General features: G+C 47.8%; 2 protein-coding genes across 6 annotated transcripts in view; one reads left to right on the top strand and one right to left on the bottom strand.

Moving 5' to 3' along the window:
- Window positions 1-2127: 2127 nt before the first annotated feature.
- ASPHD2 (aspartate beta-hydroxylase domain containing 2) lies at window positions 2128-18928 on the top strand. 2 transcript variants are annotated; one of them, XM_043978267.1, is made up of 4 exons: window positions 2133-2312; window positions 9055-10165; window positions 16363-16476; window positions 17351-18928. In XM_043978267.1, exons 2-4 carry the CDS (start codon window positions 9280-9282, stop codon window positions 17458-17460), a joined length of 1110 nt encoding a protein of 369 aa, XP_043834202.1. In that variant the 5' UTR covers window positions 2133-2312; window positions 9055-9279; the 3' UTR covers window positions 17461-18928. The 2 variants fall into 2 exon arrangements, with proteins under 2 accessions (XP_043834203.1, XP_043834202.1); XM_043978268.1 differs by lacking the exons at window positions 16363-16476; window positions 17351-18928 and adding an exon at window positions 13501-14755 and having other exon boundaries at window positions 2128-2312.
- Window positions 18929-22364: 3436 nt separating this feature from the next.
- HPS4 (HPS4 biogenesis of lysosomal organelles complex 3 subunit 2) overlaps window positions 22365-27777 on the bottom strand; it is a 30528-nt gene continuing 25115 nt past the window's right edge. For all 4 annotated transcript variants that reach the window (XM_043975864.1, XM_043975867.1, XM_043975866.1 and 1 more), the window contains one exon: window positions 22365-23718. In XM_043975864.1, the coding sequence (XP_043831799.1) occupies window positions 23547-23718 (172 nt within the window). In that variant the 3' untranslated portion in view covers window positions 22365-23546. The remainder of the gene's footprint in view (window positions 23719-27777) is intronic.

Here is a 27777-nt window from a genome sequence, read left to right as displayed (position 1 = left end):
CCCTCATTGCCCCACAAAAGAAAAGAAGAGAAAAGAAAAGAAAAGAAATAGAGTGTGGCAATTCCTAAAGGATAAGAAGTCACTACTTTGGAGGAGATGTCTCCTTAGAGCATCAAAGCTACCACAATAGACCAGGCTCATTCTTATTCTCATCCATTAAATGCAGTGAGTCCTCCCTCAGCTGTGCCTTCACCTTCCCTAGGACAGTCCCAGAATGAGGAATTTGCCCAGGCTGTTAGGTAGAGCCTTTGTCAAGAGAGTGCTCCTATTCTATACTAAATTGCAATCACAAGCTGTGTGCTTCTGGGTACAGGGGGTTCTTATCTGTGGTTTATGAACTGTTACAAAGTATGAACACTCTTACTTCCCTTACCCCATCCTGTATATCTTTTATTAGGAGAGGAAAGGAGGAAATCGGATTAGCCTTAAGAATTGACACTCAGGCAGTCAATAAACATTTATTAAGCACTTACTGTGTGCCACGCATTGTGCCAACTATGGAGGATACAAAGGAAGATTAAAAAAAAACAACAACGGACGAGTGTTCAGGCATGTAGCTTCTAATGAAGAGCCTACTCATGCAGCAGACAGATTAGCAATAAGGAGAACTGAGCTCTCCCTCTACCTAGCTACATAATATAACTGGGAAGCAACAGAGAGGATTTGAACCCAGGTCTTTCAACTTCAGATTCAAAGTTCTTTTAAAAGCAACACTAATTCTCTATTCCTGACGGTCTCCAGATAGAGACTGGATGAGTCTCCTTGCATGCTGTGCAGAGGATTCTCAATACTGATGGGAGTTTAACTACATGACCTCTGAGTTCCTTTCCAACTCTTGACAGTCTGTGAAGTAATTGACTAGCCCTATGTTATGTGGCTTGTTAGTTAGTGCTAATCGGGTGATAGACTCAATAGTTTCTGAGGTCCCATCCTGCTCTGATGCTCTAGGATTGGTCTGTGATTCATCTAACAGAAGGAAAGGAGAAGAGGCTGACTGAGAAGTTCTTCCTGCTTAAATCACCTTTAGTTGCCTGAAAGCTCTAAACAAGGCAATTCGCTAGATCGCAAATTTCCCCGTTTATATATTGGACTAGATGACCTTTCATGACACTATTTAGGATCCTATAGGGAGGCAGCTGGAGAAGGAAATGGCAAACCACTGGAGTATCTTTGCCAAGAAAAGCCCATGGACAGTACTGGAGTACTGTGGTGCATGGGGTCACGAGGAGTGGGGCATGACTGAAGGACTCACAACAACAACAGAGGTGCAGTGCCTATCCCTCCTGGAAGGAGATGGGTAGTGGCCCTCTAGAATAACTGATCAGATCACCAAAGTCTTTCAGAGTTGTTCTTTATTCTTCATTTTAGAGCACTGGACCTTGAATCAGGCAGACCAGAGTTCAAATCCTCCCCCTCAGACAGTTACTAGCTGTGCGACCCCAGGCAAATTACTTAACCTTTGTTTTCTCAGTTTCCTCAACTGTAAATGAGGATCACAGTAGCATCCCGGGGTTGCTGTGAGGATCCAGTGAGATAATACTAGTAAAGCGCTTTGAAAACCTCGAAGTGCTAAGAGTTGGGGTGACAGGGAAGAAGGGTTAGGCTGGTACTCCTGGCCCCAGGGCAACGTGCAGAAGCTGCAAAGCGGCCAATTTGGGGCAGAAGTCGGGGGAAAGGCCCCCACGAGGAACTCCCTCCTCCCTTCTTCCCTGAGAGGAATGGGCCATCAAAGAGGTCATGAGTTTCACATCACTCGAGGTATCCAAGCAGAGACCCTGTGGGTCTGTCGCTGCGCAGGTTGCACTGGACGGTCCTTGCTCTCGGATCCCTACCCTTCAAGGTCAAGGCCACGGTGGTCCCCGGCCACTGGCAGTCCGGTCCTCGAGTCCCCCGGCCCCGCGTCCAGTCTCTGCGCTCTGCGTCCTCGAGGCGCCTCCTCCTCCTCCTCCTCCCCGGCCCCGCACCCCTGCGCGTCCCCACTCCCCGTGCCTCGCAGTGCGCGCCCCCGCGCCTCTCACCTCCCTCCTCGGCCCCGCCCCCCCGTCACCGCCTCTCCAATCGCGGTCTGGGGCGGGCGCGGCGCATTGTGGGAGTTGTGGTCCCTCCCCCGCCCGGCTCCGCGGAGCGAGCGCAGCGCTGGCTGGCAGCGGGGTTGGGGCCGGGGAGGCGGCGGAGGAGGCGTCCCCTCGAGGCGGCGGAGAGAGGAAGGAGGAGGAGGAGGAGGAGGAGGGGGCGGCCAGCCACTCCCCTCCCCCAGGCCGGGAGGGCCGAGGGCGAAGGCAGCCCCCGGCCCGGGGCGCGGCTGGAGCCAGGTAAGGGAGCGAGCAGAGCTAGAAGCAGAGCGCCGGAGGGATGGAGGAAGAAGAGGAGGAGGGATGGAGAGGGAGGAAGAGGAATCCCCCAGTCCCCAGCCCGGCCCGGCCCGGCCCGAGGGGTCAGCGGCTCTCACCGCCCTCTGCTTATCTCTCTCTACAGTCTGCCTCCCCATTCCTCCTCCTCCTCCTCCTCCTCCTCCTCCTCCTCCTCTCCATCCCTTTCCATCCCTCCTCCCCATCTCTGTCCCTTCTCTCCATCTCCCTCCCCCTTCCCATCATCCTCTTTCCTCCCCCTCCCCATCTTCTTCCTCCCCCTCCCTGTCTCTCTCCCCCTCCCAAGTATATCCCGCCCTTCCCTCTTCTCTCCCCACTCTTGACTCCTCATTCCCTCTTCCTTTTCTGCCCCTTCTCACTTCTTCCTTTCCCTCTCCTCCCTTCCCCCTTCCACTCTGGCTTCATTTCTTTCCTTTCCCTATCTCCCCCCTTTCCCCTGCCTCCTCCCCTCCCACCTACTCTCTCTTCTCTATCTCTCTCTCTCCTTCCAAATGCTCGGCATGGGGGAGGGGAAAGTCGGTTTCCTCTGGAAGGGCCTCTCCTCACCTGCCCTGGCCCTGATTGCCCCTGCCTTGTTTGTCCCCTTTGGTTGGGGCTCCCAAACGGTAAGCTTTTTAATGAGAGGAAAAATTAGACTGGCCCTTAAAGCCCCAGCTTCCCCAAACCCTCGGAACAGTACCCAGATTTGGGGAGGGGGAGGTCACTGGATCGCAGAAGTAAAGCTGAAAGAGACCTCAGAAGGGAGCCAAAGGGCTTGGTGTCTGATCCTGGCTCCCTTTCTCCCTCTGTGACCAGAGACAAGTCACTCACCCTCTCTGGGCCCTTTTCCCTTCTGTAAAAATGGGGGAATTGACTAGAACAACACATTGAGCTAAATCTAATCAAATGAAATTTAATGGGGGTACATGTTCATTCTTCCACTTGGGTTCAAAGAAGGGATGTCAAAGTCCAAGAAGGGAGAGACAGGCATGGTGAGATGGCAGCTTGTATTAATTCAAGGGGGAAAAAGAAAGAAAGAAAGAAATCTGGAGATCTGAGTGGCCTACAAGCTTAAATGGAGTCAATGGTGTGATGTGGTAGCCCCCTAGAAAGCCAATGCAGTCTTTGTAATAGTCCTTCTCTACTCGTCCTGGTCTGGAAGCATGAGGAGGCGTATTCTCCATTCTGAACATCACTTTTTAGAAAGGGCATTGAAAAGCTTGGGCAATCAGCATGGCCAGTGGCCCTTGGATCCATACCCTTACAGGATCAACTGAAGGAACTGGAGGTGCCTGGAAAAGACTCAGGGCTGTCATGCAAATAAGCTTAGACTTGTTCTGTTTGGTCCCAGAAGTCAGAACCTGAAGCCGTGATTGGAAGTTCCAGGAGGCAGAATTCAGCTGGATGGAAGGGACAACTTCCCCACCATCAGAGCTAAGCCAAAGTGGAATCAGCTTCCTTGGGAGGCGGGGTGTTCTCATTCATTGCCTAGCTCCAGGCAAAGGCTAAGTTGACCACCTCTCTGTATGTTATAGAGGACATTGCTGTTCAAACATGAGTTGGGCTGGAAGATTACCAAGACCCCTTACAGCCCTGAAATTCTTCCATGACTAGATAGATGATCTTTTAAGGGCCTTTCTTCCTCCAGATTCTACAGTCTGCTCCCTTCCCCCTCACAAGACAGGTCATGTAGGAGCTTCTGGTAGACAGGCGATGTCTATGAGATCACATCCTCTCTGAGTACCAAACCCTTCTGAGTATTTTGGTGCCAGGAGCTGCACATAGTAGGTACTGAAAGAGTGGGTATATGTCTCCTGGCAGCTAGCCAAGGCCTTACCCACAGTAGGCACCTAATCAATGCTTCTGGAGGGAATCCTGCTGGTTTAAGGAGGAGATCACCCAATTGCATTGAAAGCTATCCAAGGCTGTATTTGAAGGGAGGGGTGATGGCTACAGCCAGGGTGGGCTGAGACTACAGGCCTCCCAGACTGCCACCCTGGGAGTAGCCTCATATAAACTACTAGGTACCACTTAGTCTCAGCGGTTAGCAGGCATTCATGCATGTTACAAACACACATTAAGCACTGAGACACAGCGAATGGAGGTCAGGCACCCATCCCTGTCACTTACTAGCTGGGAAACTGTGGTCGAGTCCCTTAACTTTTGTGAGGCTCCCTTTCTTCATCTATCAGAGCAGATTAACGATCTTGACACTTTCTGCCTCACGGGTTGTTGAGAACCAAGTGCTTTGTAAACCGTGAAATGCCGTGTGAATGTGAGTCGGAGTTGTCGTCATGCCACAAACACTGTAGCACTCCGTGGGGTACAAAGATTTCTAGAGGCTCTGTGAGAGGCAGCCACGAGATTGGGTTAAACTGAAGCCTCCCTGCAGGCCTGGGCCAATGGTGTTGGACTTTCTGCTACGAGTCTGGACTAGCCAGGCTGGACTCAGACCTGATCCTGGTTTGACACTTGGGCTTTAGCACTAGGCTTGGGTTTGAGTGTCGTCTTGATATTTATTCTGAGCAGCATGACCTTGGGCAAATGATTTAATCTGGTGTGAATCCAGGCTCTAGGGCTGGCTATGTGGTTCTGTGAAAGTCATAACCTTCCTAACCCTCAGTTTCCCATCTGTAAAATGAGAGTAATCATAGCACTTACCTCCCCGGACTGTTTCAAGGATCAGATGAAATACACATTTGTAAAAATGTTTGTTTCCTTCAAAAGGAAGGATGGATTCTGACAGTTTCTTACCTCCTTCCTACTCTTAAATCAGTTGTGTTGTCAGTTCTTCTGTCCTGTGTGTCGTTAAGGATTCCAGACCTTAGCTGTTTATTGTGGGCACAGTGAATCAAGAAGCAGAACGGCATGGTGGTGGATAGAGCCTTGGAGGTAGCCTTATTAACTCCAAGACTTGAGGCTTGTGCTTAGATTTTGCCTCAGATGTTGACGCCATGTTCCCGAGCAATCTCTTCACCTTCTGAGACTCAGTTTCCTCATCTGTGTGATGAGAATAATAGCTCTCCTCACCGCCGGATTGCTTTAATGATGAGATAATTTATGTGCTGAAAGGGCTATTGGAAGGTCAGCTATTGACGGCATAAGTTGGCCAGTCACCCAGAACAACTGATGACTTCGAAAAGTCCTTGTTTCACACTGACTGCTTATGATCTTTTGGGGAGAGCATTGGGCAGAGAACTGGAGATCTTGGCCTCTCTTTCCCTCTAGTCATTTGTTTTTAATTTCAACCTTTCTCTGTATATCAAAGATACTGCTTTTTTGAGGGGAGAGATCTGTAAATTGTAGGTATACCCCCCTTCCTTCTATTGATAGCTGTTATGTTTGTGTATCATGTTCGACTGAAACATTTGTGATTTGTTCAGTCATAGCTAGCTCTCCATGACCCCATTTGGGGTTTTTATGGGCAGAAATGCTGGAGTGGTTTGCCATTTCCTTCTCCAGCTTATTTGACAGATGAGGAAACTGAGGCAAACAGGGTGAAATGACTTGCCCAGAATCACACAACTACTGAGTATCTGAGGCCAGATTTTAACTCAGGTCTTCCTGACTCCAGACCTGGTGCTCTATCCACTGCACTGCCTAGCTGGGAAACATTTATGATTAAAGGGCCTGGTTTGGATTTCCACTTAATAGGTGCCTGACTGTTCAAATTATTTTTTTCCCCAAATAATAGTCTTTTATACTATTGCTTCCTCTCCCCCACAAGACAGTCTGAAAATCCAAATCCAAAGGGGTCATCATGGTTCAGCCAAATGAGCCCCCCTTGATAAAAGTGCCTTATCACCACTCAGGTAGACCACACCCAGGTTCCAGGAATCCAAGACCTCACCTTTATTTGTCTTTCTTGCCCTAAAGAAAAAAAAAACCTGCAGCTCTGGAGATGGCAGAGGGCTGGGGGAAGGAGAGTTATTGAGAAGACACTAGAGCCCCCAAAACTTTTATTTCTACCCAATAATTATGTAACATGACATTCCCCCGGCTCCCTTTCCTCTTCAGTAGTCTCAGAAAGAACCAAAAAAAGCATAAAAAGATCTGGAACAAAACTCTCATTCATTGGTTTTTAGGGGAAGAAGGTATTTTTTGTGTATGCTCAATACTCAGATATCCCATATTTACTTTTCTACGTTTTCTTTACTCAAGGGTCCCATATCAGCTATGTCAAATGACAGGGTCAGACAGGATGACCTCGGAGGCCCCAGCTCCAGATCTTTGGTCCAGTGCTGCGAGAGCTTCTGCTTTCTTCCAATCTCCCCAATTTTATGGTTCCTAGAAATAAAAACATCATGGCGCTTCATAAATATTTTTGACTGGCTGATGACCTTGTGTTTAGCTCATTGTTTATCCATCCCAAACATAGAAGAAACCATAATGTGATCAAGGAAGGAACTTTTTTTTTTTACTTTGTTCTCTGTAAAGCTGGGGGGGGGGGAAGCACCTATTTGGATGATAACCCCTTTTGGCTCAATGGGTATTCATCCAGTGCTGGGTTATGGCTCAGCAAGTTTCTAATGGAGTTTTTATTAAGCACCGGGAGCTGTGCTGGTGGCAGAGATCTCCAGTTCTCTACCCTCAAGGAACTTATATTCCAAGAGAAAGTTCCATTTGCTTTGGTTGTAAAACAAACAAACTTCTGCCTAGATAGTTTCACTTTTGAGAAGTTCCTTGTTTACACAGGCAGCTTTCTGGGACCAAGGATGGTTGCCTCTGACTGGATTTGTTTTGTTTCCAAGTTTGTTACTCATGACTTTGCTTAGCAAATGGACAGTGTTCACAACTTCATGTAATCATCAGGATGTAGCCAGCAGGGTAGGCCCCGTGGGGTTCAGAGGAAGAACCCTGGGGAACAGGGCAAGGACTTTATAGACTTATTTGGCAACGGAAACTGTGTTCGGATAGTTACTTACCATTTATTGAGTGTCCATGTGCGCGGGCTAGACAGTGTTAACAGCAGTCCTAAAGGGAGGGAGAGGCAAAACACAGCTTTTCTCTGTAGTTTAATTTGCATTGTGAAAGGGATAGGACTCCTGGTAAGGGTATGAGTCTGCTTTCCTGGTTGGTAGAGACTTTAGGTTTCATCTAGTATGTTTTTCTCACCTCCATAACCCCTGAAGGTGAAGGAATGCTGGGAGATATAGATAAGATAGATAGATAGATAGGTAGGTAGGTAGATAGGTAGATAGATATACAGAAAAATAGATGGGTACATACATAGATACACATGTATATCTATGCATGTATATGTATATGCATATATGTATGTATATATCATTGTGTATGTGTATATGCATATATTCTGTATATGTGCACATGCATGTGTATTGATATGTATAGATATATACATGCATATTGTAAAGAATTGTGATTTGAGGTTTTTATGACCCCATCCTTTGGCTAGGATTGGACCCCCCCCCCCCCCCCAGCTCCGTGACCTACTGGCTGTAGCCGTCGCCATGGCGTCAGCAGCTCTCATCATCACCATGCGCCAATGCCTAGATGGGCCTGGCAAAATTATAATGACTGCAAGCCCAGTGAGGGCAGTCATGTGACTGTCAGGGCTGCCAGCCAATTAGCTTGGGGCTGTGTGGGGACAGCCCAGGGCTTGCTGGTAAGGTGAAGGGAGGAGATTCGTCATTCTGTCATTTGAGCTGGAAAGAGATGGGACACAGCTGTATGCTCTGCTTAGCCCCAGGCGGTGGTGTGATTCAGATCATATTATTTTCCTTCCGCCATTCCCTTTTTCTTAATTCTACTAATCTTACTTGTATTTTAAGTTTGTTCCTGTTAATAAACCCTGTTCTGTTTTTGAAAGAGACTGTTAATCTCCTTCCTTGCCCCAGTATTGCGGTGAGCCGCCTAACACTCCCCAATTAAAATTTGGCCCCTACAATATATACAAACGTGTGCATGCATGTATATGTATCTCTATGTGTTTATGTATATAGCTACATATATTTGTATAGGCATGTGTCTATGCATGAATGTATACAGACACACATACATGCATGTAGGTATGTTCATCCATATGTATGTGCATGTCTCTATGTTTGTATGTATCTAAATATCTACATATGTGTGTGTATTTCAAATCAAGAACCCGACTGTTTCCCCAGAGTCCAAAGAGAAGCATGATCATGACCTGTATCAGACAGAGCAAAGTAGGTAAAAACAAACCAAAAACGGGAATCCTCATGACCCTTATGCTTCCCGGGGTCCTTGTGAGACTCAGATGTGACCGTGTATAGAAAGTGATTCGCAGACCTAGTGGGGCTTTTTCTGTCTGAGCCAAGCTAAGGCAGTCCCCACTCTCCCCCTTCGCGGCTGGCCGACCTTGGGTGAGTCACCTCAATTGTCTAGTTTTCATTTTCTTTCTCTCTCTTATAAGTAAATGGTTTGGAGCAGGCGGCCTCTGTGGTCCCTTCTAGCTCTGTGATCCTATAATTAATCCTAGAAAGCAAAACTTGGGCTCCCTTTAAACAACCCCCTCTGCCCTTTGAGAAGCTTTGGAATCTGGGACTGTCTAATAAAGTACCTAACAAGTACATTTTATTACACCGTACTTGATAGAGACCAAGCATTTATGAAATAGAAATCAGCCTTTCCCATCAATATCTAATCTAATTGAGGAGCTTCTATTTTCAGACATCCATGAAACACCTTTCATACTTCTGGGTCTTTGTTTTTCCAGAGTTGGACAGCTTCAAGGATATTTCAGAATGACTCGTCCCAGCTAAGGAGACCCAGAACCTGACAATTTGCCTAGTGTAGACCATCTCTTTCCCACCCACCCAGCCATGAAGATGTGATCACTCATAACAGGGTTTGTTCATGAAGCCCATACCAGCATGCAGGGAGCAGCCGCAGCCATGCCTTCCCCATCCTGAGTCAGCCTTCCTCATCTGTACTGACCTGCATGGTGTGGGTGCCCTTGGGACAGCCGAGGACAAATCGCCTGACCATACTCCGTACGTCTAACAACAACTGCACAAAAATGTCGGTGGCGTGGCTACTGGATTGGAGCTGGTCACTGGATGGACTCAGGGACTGTATCGCGACCGGCATCCAATCTGTTCGGGACTGTGACACCACGGCAGTCACGACCGTGGCTTGCCTGCTGGTCTTGTTTGTATGGTACTGTTACCATGTAGGCCGGGAACAGCCTCGGCCCTATGTCACTGTGAATTCCCTCATACAGAGCGCAGATGTCAATGGGCTACAGAATGGTTATGTGTACTGCCACTCACCCGAGTGTGTACGTTGTACCCACAACGACGGACTTAACCAGAAACTCTATCACAACTTGCAAGAGTATGCCAAACGGTACTCCTGGTCTGGCATGGGCAGGATCCACAAGGGAATCCGTGAGCAAGGGCGCTACTTGAATAGCCGGCCGTCCATCCAGAAGCCAGAAGTCTTCTTCCTGCCAGACTTACCCACCACTCCTTACTTCTCCCGAGACGCACAGAAGCATGACGTGGAGCTGTTGGAACGCAACTTCCAGACCATCCTGTGTGAGTTTGAGACTCTCTACAAAGCTTTCTCCAACTGCAGCCTTCCGCAGGGATGGAAAATGAACAGTACCCCCAGTGGGGAGTGGTTCACTTTTTATTTGGTGAACCAGGGGGTGTGTGTTCCCAGGAACTGCAGAAAATGCCCACGGACGTACCGTTTGCTTGGAAGCCTTCGCACCTGCATTGGTAATAATGTCTTTGGGAATGCGTGCATCTCAGTACTGAGTCCTGGCACGGTTATCACAGAGCACTATGGACCTACCAATATCCGCATCCGATGCCACTTAGGTACGTAAGTCGTTGGGAGATAGGAGGGATGAGAGGCCACGGAAGCCACGTTTCTGAGTACAGTCAACTTGTGTTTATCAGAAATCCAAATGAGAAAGCTCAAGTCAGCAGACACATGCTTACTCTCATTCCCATTCTGCCCTGTGCTGTTCTGAGGAAGAGCAGATGACAAGGAAGCAAGCTGAGAACAGGAATGTCAAATCATCTTGGGGGGATACACCAGAGATACAGTGTGAATTGAGGCCTCTTAGCCACGCATCTGCCAGGCTCTAGTACTAGTAGGAACAACAACAACAATGAGAATCGTGGCTTTTATTTAGCCCTTTAAAATTTGCAAGGTGCTTTACCTGTGTAACCCCACTTGAACCTTAACAGCTTTATGAAGTAGGTGCGATTATGGCCTACATTTTATAGGCAAGGAAACTGAGGTTGAGGAAAGTCAGTTAGCATGGGCAGTCATGCAGCTATACTTGAGGTCGGATTTGAACCCAAGTCTCTCCACTACTCCATGTTGGAGACAGATAATTGATGTTTGTGAGAAGCCACAGGCCTTGGAAAGCCTTAAGTACATACTGAATCAAGGAAAGATCTAGTTATGTCCAGCATAGCATAGGCTTTGTAATGTGTTGTCCCAGAAATCAACTTAGCTAAGGTGGAAAAAAATATTTGTGAGTGAGTGGACCACCAGGGGATGGGTTCTTTGGGGCCACAGCAGTTTTTGGACACTCTGAGGCATGGTCTGCATCCATGGGAGGGGTGCATTCTCATATTGCTGAAATCACAGCTCCCTAAAATAATGGAAATCAGTACTGTGGCTTCATCAGTCAATCAGTAAACAATTATTAGGCACCTGTTGTGTGCCAGGGACTGTGCGAAGCCTTATGGCTTCATCAGTCAATATTTATTAAATGCCTACTATGTATGCACCAGACCCTGTGCTAAGCACCGAGGATATAAAAAGAGGCAAAAGACAGTCCCTACCCTCAAGGAGCTTACAGTTTAACGGGGAAGACAGCATGTCAAGCACGTCTCATTTTGATCCTCTGAAAACTGCTATTCAGAATGTGGTAACCGGGGCAACTAGGTGGCGCAGTGGATAAAGCACCGGCCCTGGATTCAGGAAGACATGAGTTCAAATACAGCCTCAGACACTTGACACTTACTAGCTGTGTGACCCTGGGCAAAGTCACTTAACCCTAATTGCCCTGAAAAAAAAAAAGTGTGGTAACTGAGAATAGCCAAAAATAGTTATTCATCAGAACACCCCATTCCCCAGCCATCTGGGTAAGAATGAGTCTACTCTGTCTATTGACAGTGTGGCTTATTAACATTCCTGGAAAGAGATGCATATTAAGGAAGCCTCAGCAAAGGGAAGCTGCTCTCTGAAACTGATGGTTTCGAGTTTATCAGCTTTAGGAAGGAGCAAGGGGAAACGGAGAGCTCAGAGGAACTCTTGAGAATTAACTTTTCAGGCAGCTAGGTGGCACAGTGGATAGAGCACCGGCCCTGGATTCAGGAGGACCCGAGTTCAAATCCAGCCTCAGATACTTGATACTTACTAGCTGTGTGACCCTGGGCAAGTCACTTAACCCTCACTGCCCCGCAAAAGATTGATAGATAAAATAGATAGAAAAATAAAAATTTAAGCAAATAATTAACTTCCCAATTCAAGAGAAGACATTAGTCAAATTTGTTGTTATTAAGTTGTTTTTCAGTTGTGTCCGAGTCTTTGTGACCCTATTTGGGGTTTTCTTGGCAGAGATACTATAGTAGCTTGCCATTTCCTTCTACAGCTGATTTTATAGATGAGGAAACTGAGGCAAATAGGGTGGAGTGACTTGCCCAGGGTCATATATCTCCTACGTGTTTGAGGCTGGATTTGAATTCACAAAGATGAGTCTTCCTGACTCCAGGCCTAGCTTTCTAGCTGCCCCACATCAGTCAAATACTAAGTATCCATTACATGGCTTCTGGGTAGATGCAGGGCACTATCTTGGGCAGAGTGTGGGGGAAGGAGGGGAAGCACACAAGAGAAGATGCTTCTAGTCTAGATGGGGGAGGGGGAAAGGACTAGCCTCACGAAAAGGGACACTTTCTGGAATTTTAAAAGGTGCTCTAAGCTGTTGCATATGAGTGAGTGGATCAGACTGGAGGTATTATGAAAGGGTAGAGGAAGAATAGGATCAGCCTGGTCAGGAATGACTTCATGGACAAAAGACAAGACTTGAGTTACAGCCTGAAAATTCTGTAGGATTCAGAGTAGTAGAAAGGGTGTGGGGGGAATGGGGCAAGAATACAAATACCTTTGATACCTAGCTGCCCCCTTTAAAACCTTTTGATCCTAGGGGCAGCTAGGCACAGTAGATAGAGCACCAGCCCTGGATTCAGGAGGACCTGAGTTCAAATCCGACCTCAGACACTTGGCACTTACTGGCTGTGTGACCCTGGGCAAGTCACCTAACCCCAATTGCCTCACTAAAAAAAAAAAAAGGTTTTAAAGGCAGAAGAGGCCTCTGAGGTGGTCTAAGCCAAGACTCTCATTTTATAGGTGAGGGAAGAAAGATCTGAGGCCAGCAACATTCCCAGAATCCCAGGCAGTAAAGGCAAAGTCAAACCTGGGGCCCCTGATTCCAGATTCAGTGATTTTTCCATAAATTTAGTCTCCTGTGTAGCCTGCTGAGCCTGGGCTTTCTTCAGGAATTCATTCCTTGGATTAATTTTCCCTTTGAGGCTTTAGGCTGTCTCAGGAAAGAAAGGCATGCTGCTTCCTGGAGAGCCTGCTGCCGTGTGATTCTTTTGATAGGAGTCTCTGGGGACAGGCTCCAGCTCTCAGAAGCTCACGGGGTGAGCCATGTGGGCACCTGCTTCCTCTGCCCCTTTGCCATACCCTGTCACACGTAAACCACATGGTGTCAGAAAAGGGGCAGAAATCTTGATGGTAGGAAGGATGGACTTGGGCCCCCTTCAAGGGTTCTGCCTAAAGCCAATGGCTTATCTGTCAAGGCTGACTCAGTGTGGGCTCTCCCTGTCCCAGGCTGTAGACAAGAGGATGGCGGTTGAAATCACAGGCCTCTGGCCTATCTATTCCCTAGCATTTCTGATTGAGCCACTCCCCTCTTATGTTCCAACCGCATTGCCGCAAACCTCCAAAGTGAGTCAGGTCCTTACCCAATCAGATGGTAGTGAGGCAGGATCCCCTTTGAACGGCTAACCCTTAGCAAAGGACAGAGGACAGAGGACTTTGGCTAACAGCACATTAATACATGATTTTGTTCAGTCAGCTTAAGTTTGCCATGATTAAAGATCATTTTTTTTTCTTTGCATGCTCTTACCAGATTTTTGGCAGTTCCACATTAATAGCCCACCCTAGGTCCCTAGGGAGACCTGGAGACCGCAGACTAATGAAGGATCAACAGCCAGTAGACACATAGTTTTCTCTGCATCTTCATCCACCATCAGCGGAGAAACCCCTGTTCTTTCTTTCCAAAGCGTATTTCAGACAAAGCAGCACATTCCTAAACCACAAAGGCCCTGAGAAACAAACCATCTTTGACAGTCTGGAGCTGCTCCCCAGCTTCCAAGATGCCCAATGCCAGCATGCAGACATTACCCAATCCTGGACTGAGATGTGGGGCAAGGATCATTTCTGCCAGCTAAGCTAATCTCGTTGGCAACAGAAAGAATAGGTACACAGCTAAGAACACAAGTATAGAAAAGAAACATCAAGCTGGAGATGAAAAGCCAGGATAGGTTTTCCACTCTAATGTGGTGAGTGGGAATGAGTCAGCTGGAGGCTGTGAAAAATGAGAGCATCCTTTCTTTCCACTCCAGTGGATGGGCAGGACAATCACTACATAGATGATTCCTCTAACCCCGCCATATTGCTGGAACTCTGTCCAGTGTAACAGGCCTAGCAGACCCATAGAACTAATGATTGTCCATGGGCCCTAATGAGTCCCTTTCTGTTTGGTCAGGAAGTAGTGGGCTGGGTTGTCACTGGCCCACAGAATGATAAAATAAGCAACCTTCAGGATTACCGAGCTCAACGCTGTTATCTCGTGATGAGGAAACTGGCAGCTCAGAATGGAAAAGGATTGGTCCAGTATCACCCAGATCACGTTTCCTGCTTCCATGCCCACTGAACTTCCCCTTTCCCCATGTGGCTTAAGCCTCCTGTTGCCCCTGTGGGGGGTAGAGGGTAGCTGATGTCATCACCATCAATAAGCAGTATCTGCTCATTCAATGAAATGCATTCTCTTCACAAATAAGATTAGCTTTAATTGGAATAATTACTACGTGTGCACTTGCTGAGCTCCATCCGTTTTCGTGGCACGGTGTGCATTATCAATGGGATGAGGCTGAAAGCAAGGAAGTGTTATCTAGCCCACCAGCTTTTGTCTGAGAGAGGCCGTGTGCTGTAGGAGAAAGAATCCCGGGCTTGGAGTTGGAAGGACCTTGGCCCCCATCTTGGCTCTGACATCCACCGAGTATGTGATGGCCACAAAGCTCCTTTGCTTCCGAGGGAGCATGCCTATACTGCCGACCTCACAGAGCTTTCTGAGGATGGCACTTTGTACAGTATAATGTGCCATGTAAATGGGATCTCTTATAATTATTGGGGAAATTAAATCACAGAAAGAAAATGAAAGAACTTAGTCTGTCGTCATTGCCATAGTGAGTCAGTGAAGCCGGAAATAGAGCTGTAGTGTGCCGAATCCTTGTCTGTGGAGCCCTTATGTATGATCTTGTGTGTAGAATCCTTGTCTGTGAAGCCCTTATGTATGATCTTGTGGTATCTAAAGAAAGGTTTCCTTCTGGGCAAATCCTTCCAGAAAGGGCTGGCCTGTTCCCTCACAATGAAAGATATTAAAAGGCTGAGGTGTAATGGTTTCATTGATAAATGACAAAGAGGCAAGGGGTTGGACTCCATCGTGGTTCACCAGGTACCGGCTCAAGGCAGATTTTTACTGGTTTGCAAAATCTTTATTCAAAAGTTATAACAACTTGTTAACTTTAAACACTGACCTTACCTTGAATCCTGGCCTTGCCTTCATGCCCCCGCCCCCCCATCTTTCTTTTTCCCAGGTCCCTATCTCCTGAGCCACAGAAAATCAATGAGCTGAGGCTGTGAGGGCTAGAGTAGCCTGAGGAAGGGAAATTGAGTATTTCCATGGTCTGCAGCATAGCTTGAGTTGGGAAATACTGTATAATTATACAATCTCCAATTTCCTTTCTAGTTCAAACATTCTAAAGCTTCCCTCCCCTCCCCGCCCCCATCGATTAGCCACGTCTGATTCTTTGTGACCCCATTTGGGATTTTCTTGGCAAAGATACTGGACTGTTTTGCCATTTCCTTCTCCAGGTTGTTTTATAGATAAGAAAACTGAGACAAACAGAGTGAAGTGACTTGCCCAGGGTCATACAGCCTAAGGCCAAATTTGAACTCAGGTCTTCCTGATTCCAAGGCCAGGTACTCTATCCACGGCACAACCTAGATGCCTGCAATTCTAAAGTCCCTTCCGTCAGAGTTACTGTGATGCTAGGATTTCTTCAAACTCAGATGAGAAATACTAGAGAAAGGTAAATCCCTGCCCCCTGGTGTTCCAGTAGACATCCCGGCCTTGTTCATCACCATTTGTGTCTGACTCCTATGGCTTTGATTATTAATCTGGTTTCCTTTTATGTATATCCCAGACCGTCAGCCATCCTGATTCATCACTCCTATGAAAGGCCACAGTTTTAGGCTTTTCTTTAACATCTCCCCAGTAGGTGGTGAAGGAAACTCCTCAAATTAAGAAAGTCCTGTGTTAGGCCCCTGTGGAGGTGATGTGTATGCCATGGGGCTCATCTCCTAACGAGACGGTGACAACACCTGGAGTACATTAAACAGAATTTCCACCTGGAGGGGCTTGGTTTAACAAGTACTGAGCACCTCCTCAGGGCTTGGTGCTGGGAGGTACAGAGCTGAACGCCAGTCAGCGTCTGCCCTCCCTGAGCTCTTAATCTAGTGGGGAAGAAGTGTTGCCATGCTGGATTTGCCAGTCCATCTTCACACAGGAGTAATGAGACTGAATAAAAAACAGGAGGCTAGTTATGGTTTTCTAAACACTCTCTTTGCCGAAGCAGAATGCCCTCTGATCTCAGGCTGTTCCTGAGTCATGCCTGCTCTTGTTCTCTCTTCTGTTTGGAACATGAAGGTCTGAAGACTCCCAGTGGCTGTGAGCTGGTGGTGGGAGGAGAGCCCCAGTGCTGGGCAGAGGGCCGGTGCCTCCTGTTTGATGACTCTTTTCTGCATACAGCATTCCATGAAGGCAAGTATCTTCCCCATCACCAAACTCTGCCCCCCTAGAGATTAACCCCACAAGGAACCCAACAGATCAGGAAGAATGGGTGCCTTCAAGCAACTGGGGTTTAGGAACAGTGGGTTTAATTTTGCCTTCCACATGTTCCAACTCTAAAAGTTTGGTGAGTTTATGGTTCTTGGAAGTGAAAAACGCTTCCTGGCTCCTCTCTAGATTTTGCAGGGTTCCATGCTTCCCACCAAGGCCTGGCTTTAGGTTGCTCTGGGAAACTGGAAATGATCAAATAGCATTTTCTTCCCAGGGATGGTATTCTGTGAAGGGGATGACTGATTTGAACATGATGTTTTTCAGTCATGTGTAAACACTGATACATAGACATAGAAATGTGTGTGTGTATGTATAAACACATACATAGATATATGTGCATATGTCTATCTCCATATCTACTCATCCATCATCTATATCCCTCCCTCCGTCATCTGTGTCCCCCCATCTGTCCATCCATCTGATCTCTATCCATATCTATGTCTATCCATCTATCTGTCCATCTGTCTTCCTCTATATCTGTCTGTATCTATGATCTATCCATCCATTCTTCCATCCATCATCTGTCCGTCTGTCTGTCTGTCTATCTCCTAGGCCATAAAAAGGCCCATTTTTTAAAGTCCTTCCATGCCCTGCCTTTATTTACAGTTTGTCTTGGCAGAGAAGCTTCAGAATTAGTGTCTATAATGGAAACCCTTTAAGTAGTGTTGAGAGACAAAACTAATACATATGCTTAGGGGCAAGCCAAGTAGCAGCACATTGTGGATTGGAGGAATGTGATTTGACCCATGACATCTGCAATGTTCTGTGCTTCTCTTATATCCTCTCTTCTCCTCAGGTTCAGCAGAAGAAGGGCCAAGAGTGGTTTTCATGGTCGATTTGTGGCACCCGAATGTGGCGGCAGCTGAACGCCAGGCCCTTGATTTTATCTTTGCTCCAGGACGATGAGTCGGTCTCTATGCAGGAGTGGGTCAGAGGGACGGAGGCCTGGCCTGGGAAGGGCTCCAGTGCAGTGTGCCCCTTGCTGAGGCGGCACTGCCACGGACACAGACCCGCCTCAGTAGGACACTTTCCTTTGGGATCAGTACCATGTTGGATTTCTCTCTTCTTTGGTTATTGTAAATGGAAGTTTCCAGCTTGTATTTTCTTGGGTTTGTTTTTCCCCCCAATCATCTGCTTCAGGGGTTTCTTTTAGACACAGCCATGCATCATTTTCACTCCGTGGCTCTAGGTGCAGTCCTCTTGTTGTGTTATGTTGCTCCTGTGTTTAACAGTGTTAAGATTCAGAGTAACCACAAGGTTATTTGTTGAATGTCATCATGTGAAATTTCTTGTGGCCATCTTAAAAACAAAAACAAAACAAAACAAAACAAAAAGACGAGAAACAAAAGCAGAGGGCGGCCAGGCTCAGCTCAGCAGCCGCTGCTGTTCTAATCATGACCACAGTGGACCCTTTGCCTGTCCAGGGGCCAGAGGGACACAGCCTCCAGCCCCAGCCCCATTCTGACTTCATTCCCAGGGTTCAGAGGCTGCTGAGAACAGGGCATGGGCAGCTCTCAGGGCCTTGGCAAAGGACACTCCTGTGCATCACTCCTAAGCTACTGTTTGGCTGGTGATGGCAAAGGGCATTTAGATTGGCAGACCTGGAGACTTTTTAAACATCACTTTCCTACAGAGCTAAAGCTGGTCCCCTTGGGCCCAGAGGGTGTGATTCTCTTACCTCACTGCCTACAGAAGCCCCACTGCCAAACTGGGCACCAAGTATTACCAGGGTGAGTTCTTTTCAACCAGCTCGGAATAAAGGGAGATAACAGGTTAGTCAAAAGGCCCCATGAGGAAAAGGAATCACTTGGTCACTGAAATTCTAGGGAAGCCCTTCAACACAAAACTGGAGTCTGACATTTGACCAAAGTCTCTGTTCTGCTTTGGGGTTTTGTTGCCTATGATCCTCATTCCTTGTCTGTAGCATCAATGTTTGCTCTCTGGGTGCCGTGTCACCTCTGTGAACAGCCCAAGCCCAGGCTGGGCTGTTCAGAGTGGTCACTGCCAGATGATTTTGACGTGGTGTAGACCAACCCCCCCCAAAGCACTGCTGGCTCCTTCACAGAAGCTCCAGCCTTCGCTGAAGGATGTTCAGTCCTGCATCTGGACCAAAGGGTTGGATGCTGGTCTGGCAGGATAGGATTATTCAATGGGTAGCTCAATGGTGAGGAAGCAGTCTCCTGTTGGCTTGTCGAGGGAAGCCTTGCTCACCAGCTGCACTAAATGCCTTTATTAAAGAGCATGTCCTGGTCAGGGTGGAAAGGGAAGGAGCTAAGGTCCGGTACAGAATAAGCAAGGCACATTATCTGCTAGAACAAGCATGACAGGCCAGATACCAATGGGAACATTCTGAGCGGATAGCGGCCGGGAAAAACACATACAGAGCAGTGAACAGACTCTTAAAGGACCTTGCATTAGTCACTGGCCAATGTGCAAAGAAAGTGTTTAAATAGAATAAAGATTTCTATGCTTTTTTCAATAATTAGATGGTGGGAAAAGGCAGAAATTTCAAATACACCTTAAGTATTTTTACACCTAACAACAACTGAGGTGCATGATTTCTACACATACTGACTACTCACATCTGAGTTGACAAAGCCAACAGTACTTACAGGTACCGGGTTACCTGAAGTCATGCGGAGTGGACGTGGAACAGGAGATTAATAAAGGACTTTGCTGAAAACCAGAATAAAGTGGTTTTATTGGAAAGGATTCCTGGCTTAATTGTTCCATCTCTGAACTCAGAGAACATGGCACTCTGTGCAGGGACAGGCATGCTACAGAAATGGCTATTTTTGAACAGAGGCGAAACTCGATTTAAAAACAGAGGCTGGGGAAAGCCCTTCCGATGATGAATCATTGCAGAACCCTTAACGGTGACCAATGGTTGAAATTAGTTACACAGAGAGGCTCACACAGCAGGGTGGTGATGGAGGCGAAAGCTTCTCGATGAGGCCGAGCTCACTGACAAAGGCGGTGGGCTTCACTGTGGGAGATAGTTAGCCCCTGCCTCCTCAAACTTGCTGCTCCATGGGGGAGCGGGGAGGGAGCATCAAGCATCAACCACATTTTGGTCTTTTCCTCTTGGCTAGTGAAGGGTCTGCAGAAGAGCAGGACCTGTGTTTGCCATGAGATGCTTTACTGGTGAATTAATTTACCGTCTGCACAGAAAAGGAATGAGAGCACCAGCCTCGGGGCTGTGCGGTTTCTCACCATTTAAATGTGTGTGATGCCAACAAGGCAATTGCTAAAGTCATTTTCACGTTGCTGCTAGAGATGCAGAAGGTGGTAAGAAGGAAGCAAAGCAAGCAGCGCGGCCCAGATCAAGCTGCCCCTGGCGTCCTGGCCTCCTACGCAGTGCCAGGGTCAGGACCAGGAGGGACCTCAGATTTGGCCTGCCTTGGAGCAAGTCCGAGCTATTCCAGGCACTTGGCCAAGGTCACACAGCCAGTCCTCAGCTCTAGAGGCCGAGGCTTTGGAACCCTGGACCGTTTAAAGTATAGGCTGGACACCTGCTCACAACAGTCACTCACGTTTGTCCAAGTTTGGGGCCAGGCTCATCCTTAGAGAATAAAAGGGATTCCCATCGAAGCACTGCCTACCCAGAGAGGTGTCGGCCCCTCCACAAACACTTGCTCCCAGGTGGCTGTAAAATGGAACAGGACGATGCTTGGCTATAAATTCCCTTCTATGACAGATGGCAATGAGAATTATTGAGCAGATTGGAGCATCGCTGGCAGAAGGTATCAGACAAAAGGATTATTTACTTTATGCTCCATTAATAAGTACACCCAGCTCACCGATCCTATCTCTTATTACCCAGCCCTTTGCCAGAGTCTGCTTCTCTGGATACAGGAATAATCCTCACATCCTAAAACCACTATCTTGGCCTAGTCACCCATGTGCAGTTGGGCCCCAGGGTGGGGACAGTCTGTCCTTTTGGGTATCATTTAGAGCACGACTCCCCAATAAAACAGGACTAGTTGAATGGTAGACTGTTAATGGGGGCTGAGCCTCGTTTCCCAAACCAGAGAAGTCATTGCCATTCCTTTTCTCATTCTTGGGCCCCTCACTGTTTCCTTTGACTGGGGCCTCTCCTCCCCTGCCAAGACCTGCCCTGCGTTCTTGACGTACATCCAACCTCGAAGGCAGAGGGCCGTGACGAAGCAATGTTCCTTTGATTTCTGATGGACCCGGAAACAGACCTGGTTCTGTCAGACAGAAGGGGGCCTTCAGCACCCCAACCATGAACTTCTCATGCACAAAGATTTGATAGAGTGAAGCCTGCCAAGACTTGAGAGCCTGGTCTTAGGCCCTGAAGGCCCCAGAGATCAGGCCCCTCTGCTCTACCCTTAACCAATAGCCACGTTATTTTTAGAACCAGCAGCTGGCTATGTTGTGAGGTGGCTTAAGTCAGAACTAGGTGCCAGGGGTGGAGGGGACAAAGACACAGTTCAGGCTGGATATGAGGAAAAGTCTCCTTGTGATCAGAACTGCCCCAAAGTGGCAAGTCTGCCCAGGGAGCTGGTGAGGGCGCCCCTCCATTAAGGTCTCCTCGTCTGCTGTGCTGCAAGGCGCATTCTCAGTCACCTCTGACATTCTGGGAAGTCAGGTTAGCCAGCTGCGGCCTCATTCACCCTATTGCCTGATTTTCTGTCTGATCTGTAAGGTTCAATTGGGGGGCCGGCTCTCTTGCGAGATATCTCAGGCATCAAAGCACTCTGCATTTAACGTTTCTATGTGATCACACGCCCCCCTCAGGAGCAGTGGAGGCTGGGGCTTACAAGAGTGGCTGAGGGGATGGACTGCTCTCCCCGAGGCAAGCACCTGCCAGCACACCCCATCACCGCGTCACGCAATGGGCCTCTGGGAGAGCAGTCTTCAAACACTGGCACTTCATGAGGCACAGAGCCAAAAGTTTTCACATGGAAAACTCCAATACTGAGCATGTTGGCACTTGGGTGGACTCTTGCACAGGGCACATTTAATCACAAAGGAGTCTTCAAAAAACTTTCTTTTCTGGAAAAGACATATGTGAGAATATTATTACCAGGGCCTCCCTGTTGAGAGTGATCTTTCTAAGGTCAATTCAGCATCCGGAAGTTACCTCACAATTCATGGACCACCTTCAAGTCATGTCAATCAATGGACTTGAATGCTACCAGCCAATTAACCTGGAGCTGTGTGTGGGTACCGCCCCTCTTGCTGTCCCACAGGGAGCTTCCGCTCGAGAAGACGGAGGATCTTTCTCTTGGTAGCGTGAGCTGCTGGGTGGAGGCAGCTTTTTTCCTCTCTCTCTCTCTCCCACGTAGATCTTTGCTAGGCTTTCCTATCCTTTCAGAGACACATGTTCTCTCTTTGCCAATCTCCAACATACTTTAATAAATGCTTAATGCCTAAACTGTTGCTGAATCTTCTAATTTATAAGTAAATCCTAGCTAGCTTCCCCCACACTGGGGGCAGATAAGGTGATTCAGCTTTACCCGTCACACATGCTTTTGTCAGGCACCCTGGGTTAAAGTTCTGCCTTCAATACTTAGTAGCTCTGTGACCATGAGCAAGTAAGTTATTTCATTTTTCTGAACCTCAGTTTCCCTATCTGTCAAATAGCACTGGCATCACCTACCTCATAGAGCTGTGGTGAAGGACGTAGTGGCCTGAGTTCCTCCTGTGAGCTGAGAATACTCGGCTGGTCTCCCAGTCACAGGAGGGCACAACTGTGATATGACTCTTAAGCCAGGACTCTGCCATGTTTAAGGGACAAATTATTTTAGTAGTAAAATAATTCATACAAAGAGAAAGAAAAAGTGTCCACAAAACTTGTTTACTGACACATGTTGATTCATAAACTTTGTTAATCAGAGCAATACTGTTTAGGGTTAGCGATATAATAAATTTGTTTATAAATAAGAATAAACATCACACCCTCAAAGTTAATACATCGGTTCACTGCCTCACAATTTTGTATTCCTCAATTAACAAAGAGGAATTCCAGGGATTGCTGGAAGAGACAGAGCAGTGCCTTTGGTAGCTGTTTTGTTCCTCTGATGAGACATCTGACAGAGGAAAGGAGTGGGCTGATCTTGTAATAGATGCCCCCATCAAACCATCCGGATGAGTCCTGGCCCCTTCAAAAAGCAAGGCCCCATACTTAATAACACTGGCTTGTGCCAAATGTTTGGGGCTATGGAGGAGAGGAGGGTAGCTTTCAGAACCTGAGAAAACCAGCAAGGTTACCCGACTTCACAGTCCTGGCTAGGGACTGTTTTTGACCAGAGGCAGCATCACCCAGCTTGACGGCCTACCTTACCCTCCAGAGGCAGCTCCATATGGCTCATGGTTGTTTCCAAAAATCAAATTTGTTTCCTTGTAATACAAGAATTCGCCTCTACTGACAAGCCTCAAAAGAACGGGTTGCTGCAGGCTCTGAAAGCTATTCTAAAGAGAAGCCCCCTCCAATACCCTAAGCAATGGCAACCTCCCGGGAACAAGTGTGTAGTCTCCGAAGGGAACAACTTTGAAGTGGGTAACCCTGTCTGGAGGTGTATACTTTGGCCCAACTGTTAAAAATAAATCACCATCTCTTGCCTTTATGATCACACCCAGTAGGTGAGATGAAGCTTTCTACTGAGAGCAAGGCAAGCGAAGGAAGCCGACTGACACCTACCACAGAATAACTACAACCAGACCAGCAACGGGAGCAGCAAATGGCAAACAGCACCCCGTGAGCCCAGCAGGACAGGCAGCCTCTCCCTGGGAGCCTTTCGGGCTTGACTCCATGCTGATGAATCCAGGAAATCTCCTTGAAACGCTCAGAACCCGCTCATCTCTCACCACACCCCAGCCCCCTGTGCTCAGCAAAAAGAAAGGCTTATCTCTCCCATCTCCCCCAAACCCTAAGAACCTGCACATTTCCCCAGGGTGGGGCAGGGCGGGGCAGCCCTCGAGGATGTGTCTGTGTTGGGCAGCAGCAGAGCCCGTGGCCGTCCTGCTCAAAGTAAGTTCACCCCATGCTTCAGAAGCTTCTGCCTGGCCTTGCCCGGGAGGGTGAAGGCACTGTCCTGGGGGCTGGGGAACCCGGAGCTCCGGACCGGGGAGGCCGCCTGCTGGAAATAGGTTTCTTGGACAGGGTTGCAACAGGCATACACTGCTGCGGAGGCATTTCTGGTGGAGAGAAAGAGAGACGAGGACGGTCACAACATGTCCCTGCATCAAACTGGAAGTCCCCAACCACAAAAGGGAATTTTAGTAACGGCCACTGTTACCCAGATTAGATTGTAAGCTTTAGGGCCAGAAGGGAGCTCAGGGGTCACGTAGACCAAGTCTTCTGTTTGACAAACAGGAAATGGGCCCAGCGAGGGGAAATGACTTGCCCGAAGTGACATGTGAAAAACCCTGGTAACCACAAGAGCAACAAATAGCTGAGTGTACACTGTGTTCGCAGACAGATGGACTGAGAGCTTATGGGGTGAGGAGGACCCTGGGGCCATTCTAGCATGTCCCTCCCCCCGACCCGAGGCACACACACAGTCCCAGAAAAGAGAAGCCATTTAATTGTCCAATAAGACACAGTCCAAATACCAAGCCAGGCTCTGCCTCTCCTACAATAACATGCAAAGTGTCGCGATTTGGCTTTTCAGGAATTCTGTTTGGCAACAAGCATTTGTCATGGGCCTACTCTGCGCAAGAGGGACAAAAACGGAAGGGCCCCTTGCCCTCAGGAAACTTCCACAGGACCACAGGGGGCGTGCTGTGTTCAGGAATGATGATGGTCACTTCAGGACTCAGTGCCAGTGAGAGCCCATTCCCATGGGAACTGCCACGTGTGCCTGGGGACAGATGGCCTGCCCTCGAAATATGCTACTCACCAACACCCAGAAAAGAAAAGGAGAGTGCCCGGGGACTCTGTAGTGACCCAGGAGGTCTCAGGAGAGTGGGACAGCACCGGGCCAGGGAAGGATGAAAGTTTTAACTAACAATAACTCACGTTTATTGGGGAGTTTAAGGTTTGCCAAGCATTTTCTCACAACAATCCTGAGACAGATGACTACCAGCATTATCCTTACAGATGTTACAGATGAGGGCACTGAGGCTCTGAAATATGAATGACTCGCCCGCCCGGGATCACGCAGACAACAAACCCAGGTCTCCTCCCTCCAAATGCAATTCACTGCGCCCTGCACCGTGCTGCCTCCTGTGACAGCAGCCCACATTAAACTGTGTAGTGCTTTCCACATCATAGCATGCTTTCCTCATGCCGACTTTGGGAAGGAGGTAGCCTAAGTAAGTAGTGTTTGGAAGTAATGAGACACAATCAGATGAGATCCCATATTTCTAGGCCTCAGCTCCCCAACAGCAGTCAGGACGCCCCCCTCAGTCTTTACTTCTGATCCACCATTCTTTCCATGATCTAGGAGCTGAAGTAATGAGGGCACTGTGACAAGCCAGCTCAACCTAGAGGAGCAGACTTCCAGGGTAAGGCTCCAGAAAAGAGAGGTGACACCTCCCTGCGACCCGCTCCCTGCCCAACCCTGGCCCAGGAAGCCAGCAGGCTGGCCACTCCTCTCCCCTCCCACCTGCAGGGCTCCTGCACACGATGCAGCTGCAGCTCCCACCAGAGCTCAGCATGGGGGGAAGTCTACACTTTCCTGGGCTGTTCATTGGATTAGCAGGATCAGTGCCACCCGGTATCACCTCAGATGCTAAATGCCAGAGGCTCTGGCCCCTTCACTCAAGGTTTCTCAGCAGAACCCAGTGCTCTATCCCAGGGAGTTCAAACAGTGAAGGGCCCAGAAAGAGCCAGATAATGACATTCTGGGATTGGCATAACAGGTACCCAACCTGCCACAGTGCACACACATGCCCCACAAAGTACCCACAAACATATACTATGCCCAGGCACACACATGTGTGTGCACACATCCCAGCACAACCAGTTCCTAACCCAGCAAAACAAATGTCTGAGCCAGCTTTGAGGAACCTTGTATGAAAGCCCAAGTAGACACATTTATTATGAAAAGTTATATTTAAATACTGGATAAACTGTTTGGTGCTGGGAGGCAGCAAATGCTGGGCACAAGCCTAGAATACTCATTGCAGGGGCTTGACTTCTCTCTCCCCTGACCTTCAGCTGCTCCAGCGGCTACAGAAGAGGTCACAGATCCTCTGGCCTCTGGTGGAAAGAGAGGATGGGACAGCAGGAGCAGACTGCCTGGGGCAGGGGAGAATTAAAACGCAGTCAACTGTTCTCACATCCTTTTGAAATCAATTGTACCGACAGTGCCTTCCCTTCTGAACACTCCTCTCTGGGCCTCAGTTTCCTCATTTGAGCAATCTACAGAGAAGACTAGAATTGCTCATGGCACACATGATCCAAAGCTCAGGTTGAACACCCTAGGGGTGAGGAGGCTGGGACTAGGCCCCTCATTATAGAGGGGAGGAAAATGAACCTCCAAGGCATGGAATGAGTGGCCCAGATGCCACTTCTTCCTTCCTCTCTCCCACTTTCTTGCTCCCTCTCTTTCTTCCTTTTCTCCTCCTTTCTTTTCTCCCTCCTTCCTTCCTTCCTTCCTTCCTTCCTTCCTTCCTTCCTTCCTTCCTTCCTTCCTTCCTTCCTTCCTTCCTTCCTTCCTTCCTTCTTTCTTTCTTGTTCTAACAGGCTATCCAACAAGTACTTATTCAACACCTACTATGCACAATGAACTGCACAAGGCCCTGGAGGACAGAAATGAAGAGTCAAACATAAATGAAATGAGTAAACGACATTAAGATAGTCTTGCTAGACAATCCTCCTACTTGAGATAATTTAGGAGACTTCAGGAAAGGTCTGTCTCACCTGGGTGAAAGGGGAGGGCAGCTGAGCACAGCTGAGAATGGGGCAGCTGAGAGTGGTAAGAAGCTTGCAACAGTGACCCCTGTGCCCCAGGAGTTGACTTCAATTTTATAAGTTTAAAAACAGGCTACAACATGAATAAGAAATAAAAAAAGGACCCTTACCATTGAAAGCTTCTATGGTGAAAGGGAAGACCAAAACTCAAACTCAGATGAGTTTGTCAAAATGCCTACAGGTGAACACTCATGTGGGAAGATGATCTTGTCTCAAGATCAAAAAGCCTTCTTTGAAGAACTCAAAGAGGCTTTTAAAAAACCAAATGAGGGGGCAGCTGGGTGGCACAATGGATAGAGCACTGGCCCTGGAGTCAGGAGGGCCTGAGTTCAAATCTGGCCTCAGACACTTGACACTAACTAGCTGTGTGACCCTGGGCAAGTCACTTAACCCCAACTGCCTCACCAAAAATAAATAAATAAATAACCCCAACAAAAACAAATGAGGTAGAAGAAAAAATGAAAAAAGAAATGAGAGCTATGAGAGTTACACTGGAAAAAGAAGCACAAAAATTGACTGAGGAAAACAATTCCTTAAAAAATACAATTGGCTAAATGAGAGAAAAAAATTGGCCAAATGGAAAAGGAGGTACAAAAGCTTACTGAGTGTGGTAAAAATTATTTGAGGTAAAGATTAATATCGAAAGTTTTAGGTGAATCATTTGGGAGGGGCCACATCTGGCCCACCCTGAGATTGTGCATGCTACTGAGCAGCTTTGGAAGGACCTCCCCTTTTGGGGGAGGAAAACTCCATTGGAAGGGAGGCAACTTCTGGCGGGCGGGGCATTCAAAAAAATCCGGTCTCTTTCGGCCTGGAAAGCAGTCTGGCTGCTCTTGGTGGTGGGGTGTTTCATGCTTGGTCTTGGGCGTGCTGGTTCTCGGCCCAGCGGGCAGTTTGAGATTGGTGAGTTTTATGAAGGAAAACCCTAAATTCCTTTGAACTAGCTTAATCTCTGGGATCCCATAGGCTAAGCTTAGAGTTAAGACTGTCCATCTGTGTTTCTACTTCCTTATTTCCCTAATTGGTTTCACCTTTGTGGTCTAATTAATTCCCAAGCAATAAAACCTGATCCTTTATGAACTGAAGCTCAGAGGCTCCTTTTCTTATTGGCCTGGGAGGAATATGTAAAAAGGAAAATTCAAAGGGGAAATTAAACCTAAGAGAGTCCCTCATATTTCCGGGACCCCAATATTAAGGTGAGTCACCCTAATATGGTCCGTATATCAAATTTTGGCCCTCACATGAGGAAAATAATGCCTTAAAAATTAAAATTGGGCAGATAGAAGCTGATAACTCCATGAGACACCAATAATCTGTCAAGCAGAATCAAAAGACTG

The sequence above is a fragment of the Dromiciops gliroides genome, chromosome 1 (genome assembly GCF_019393635.1).
Source record: "Dromiciops gliroides isolate mDroGli1 chromosome 1, mDroGli1.pri, whole genome shotgun sequence".
NCBI lineage: Eukaryota > Metazoa > Chordata > Mammalia > Microbiotheria > Microbiotheriidae > Dromiciops > Dromiciops gliroides.
Note: the sequence above shows the minus strand (reverse complement) of the source record. Positions and strands in the feature narration are given on the sequence as shown.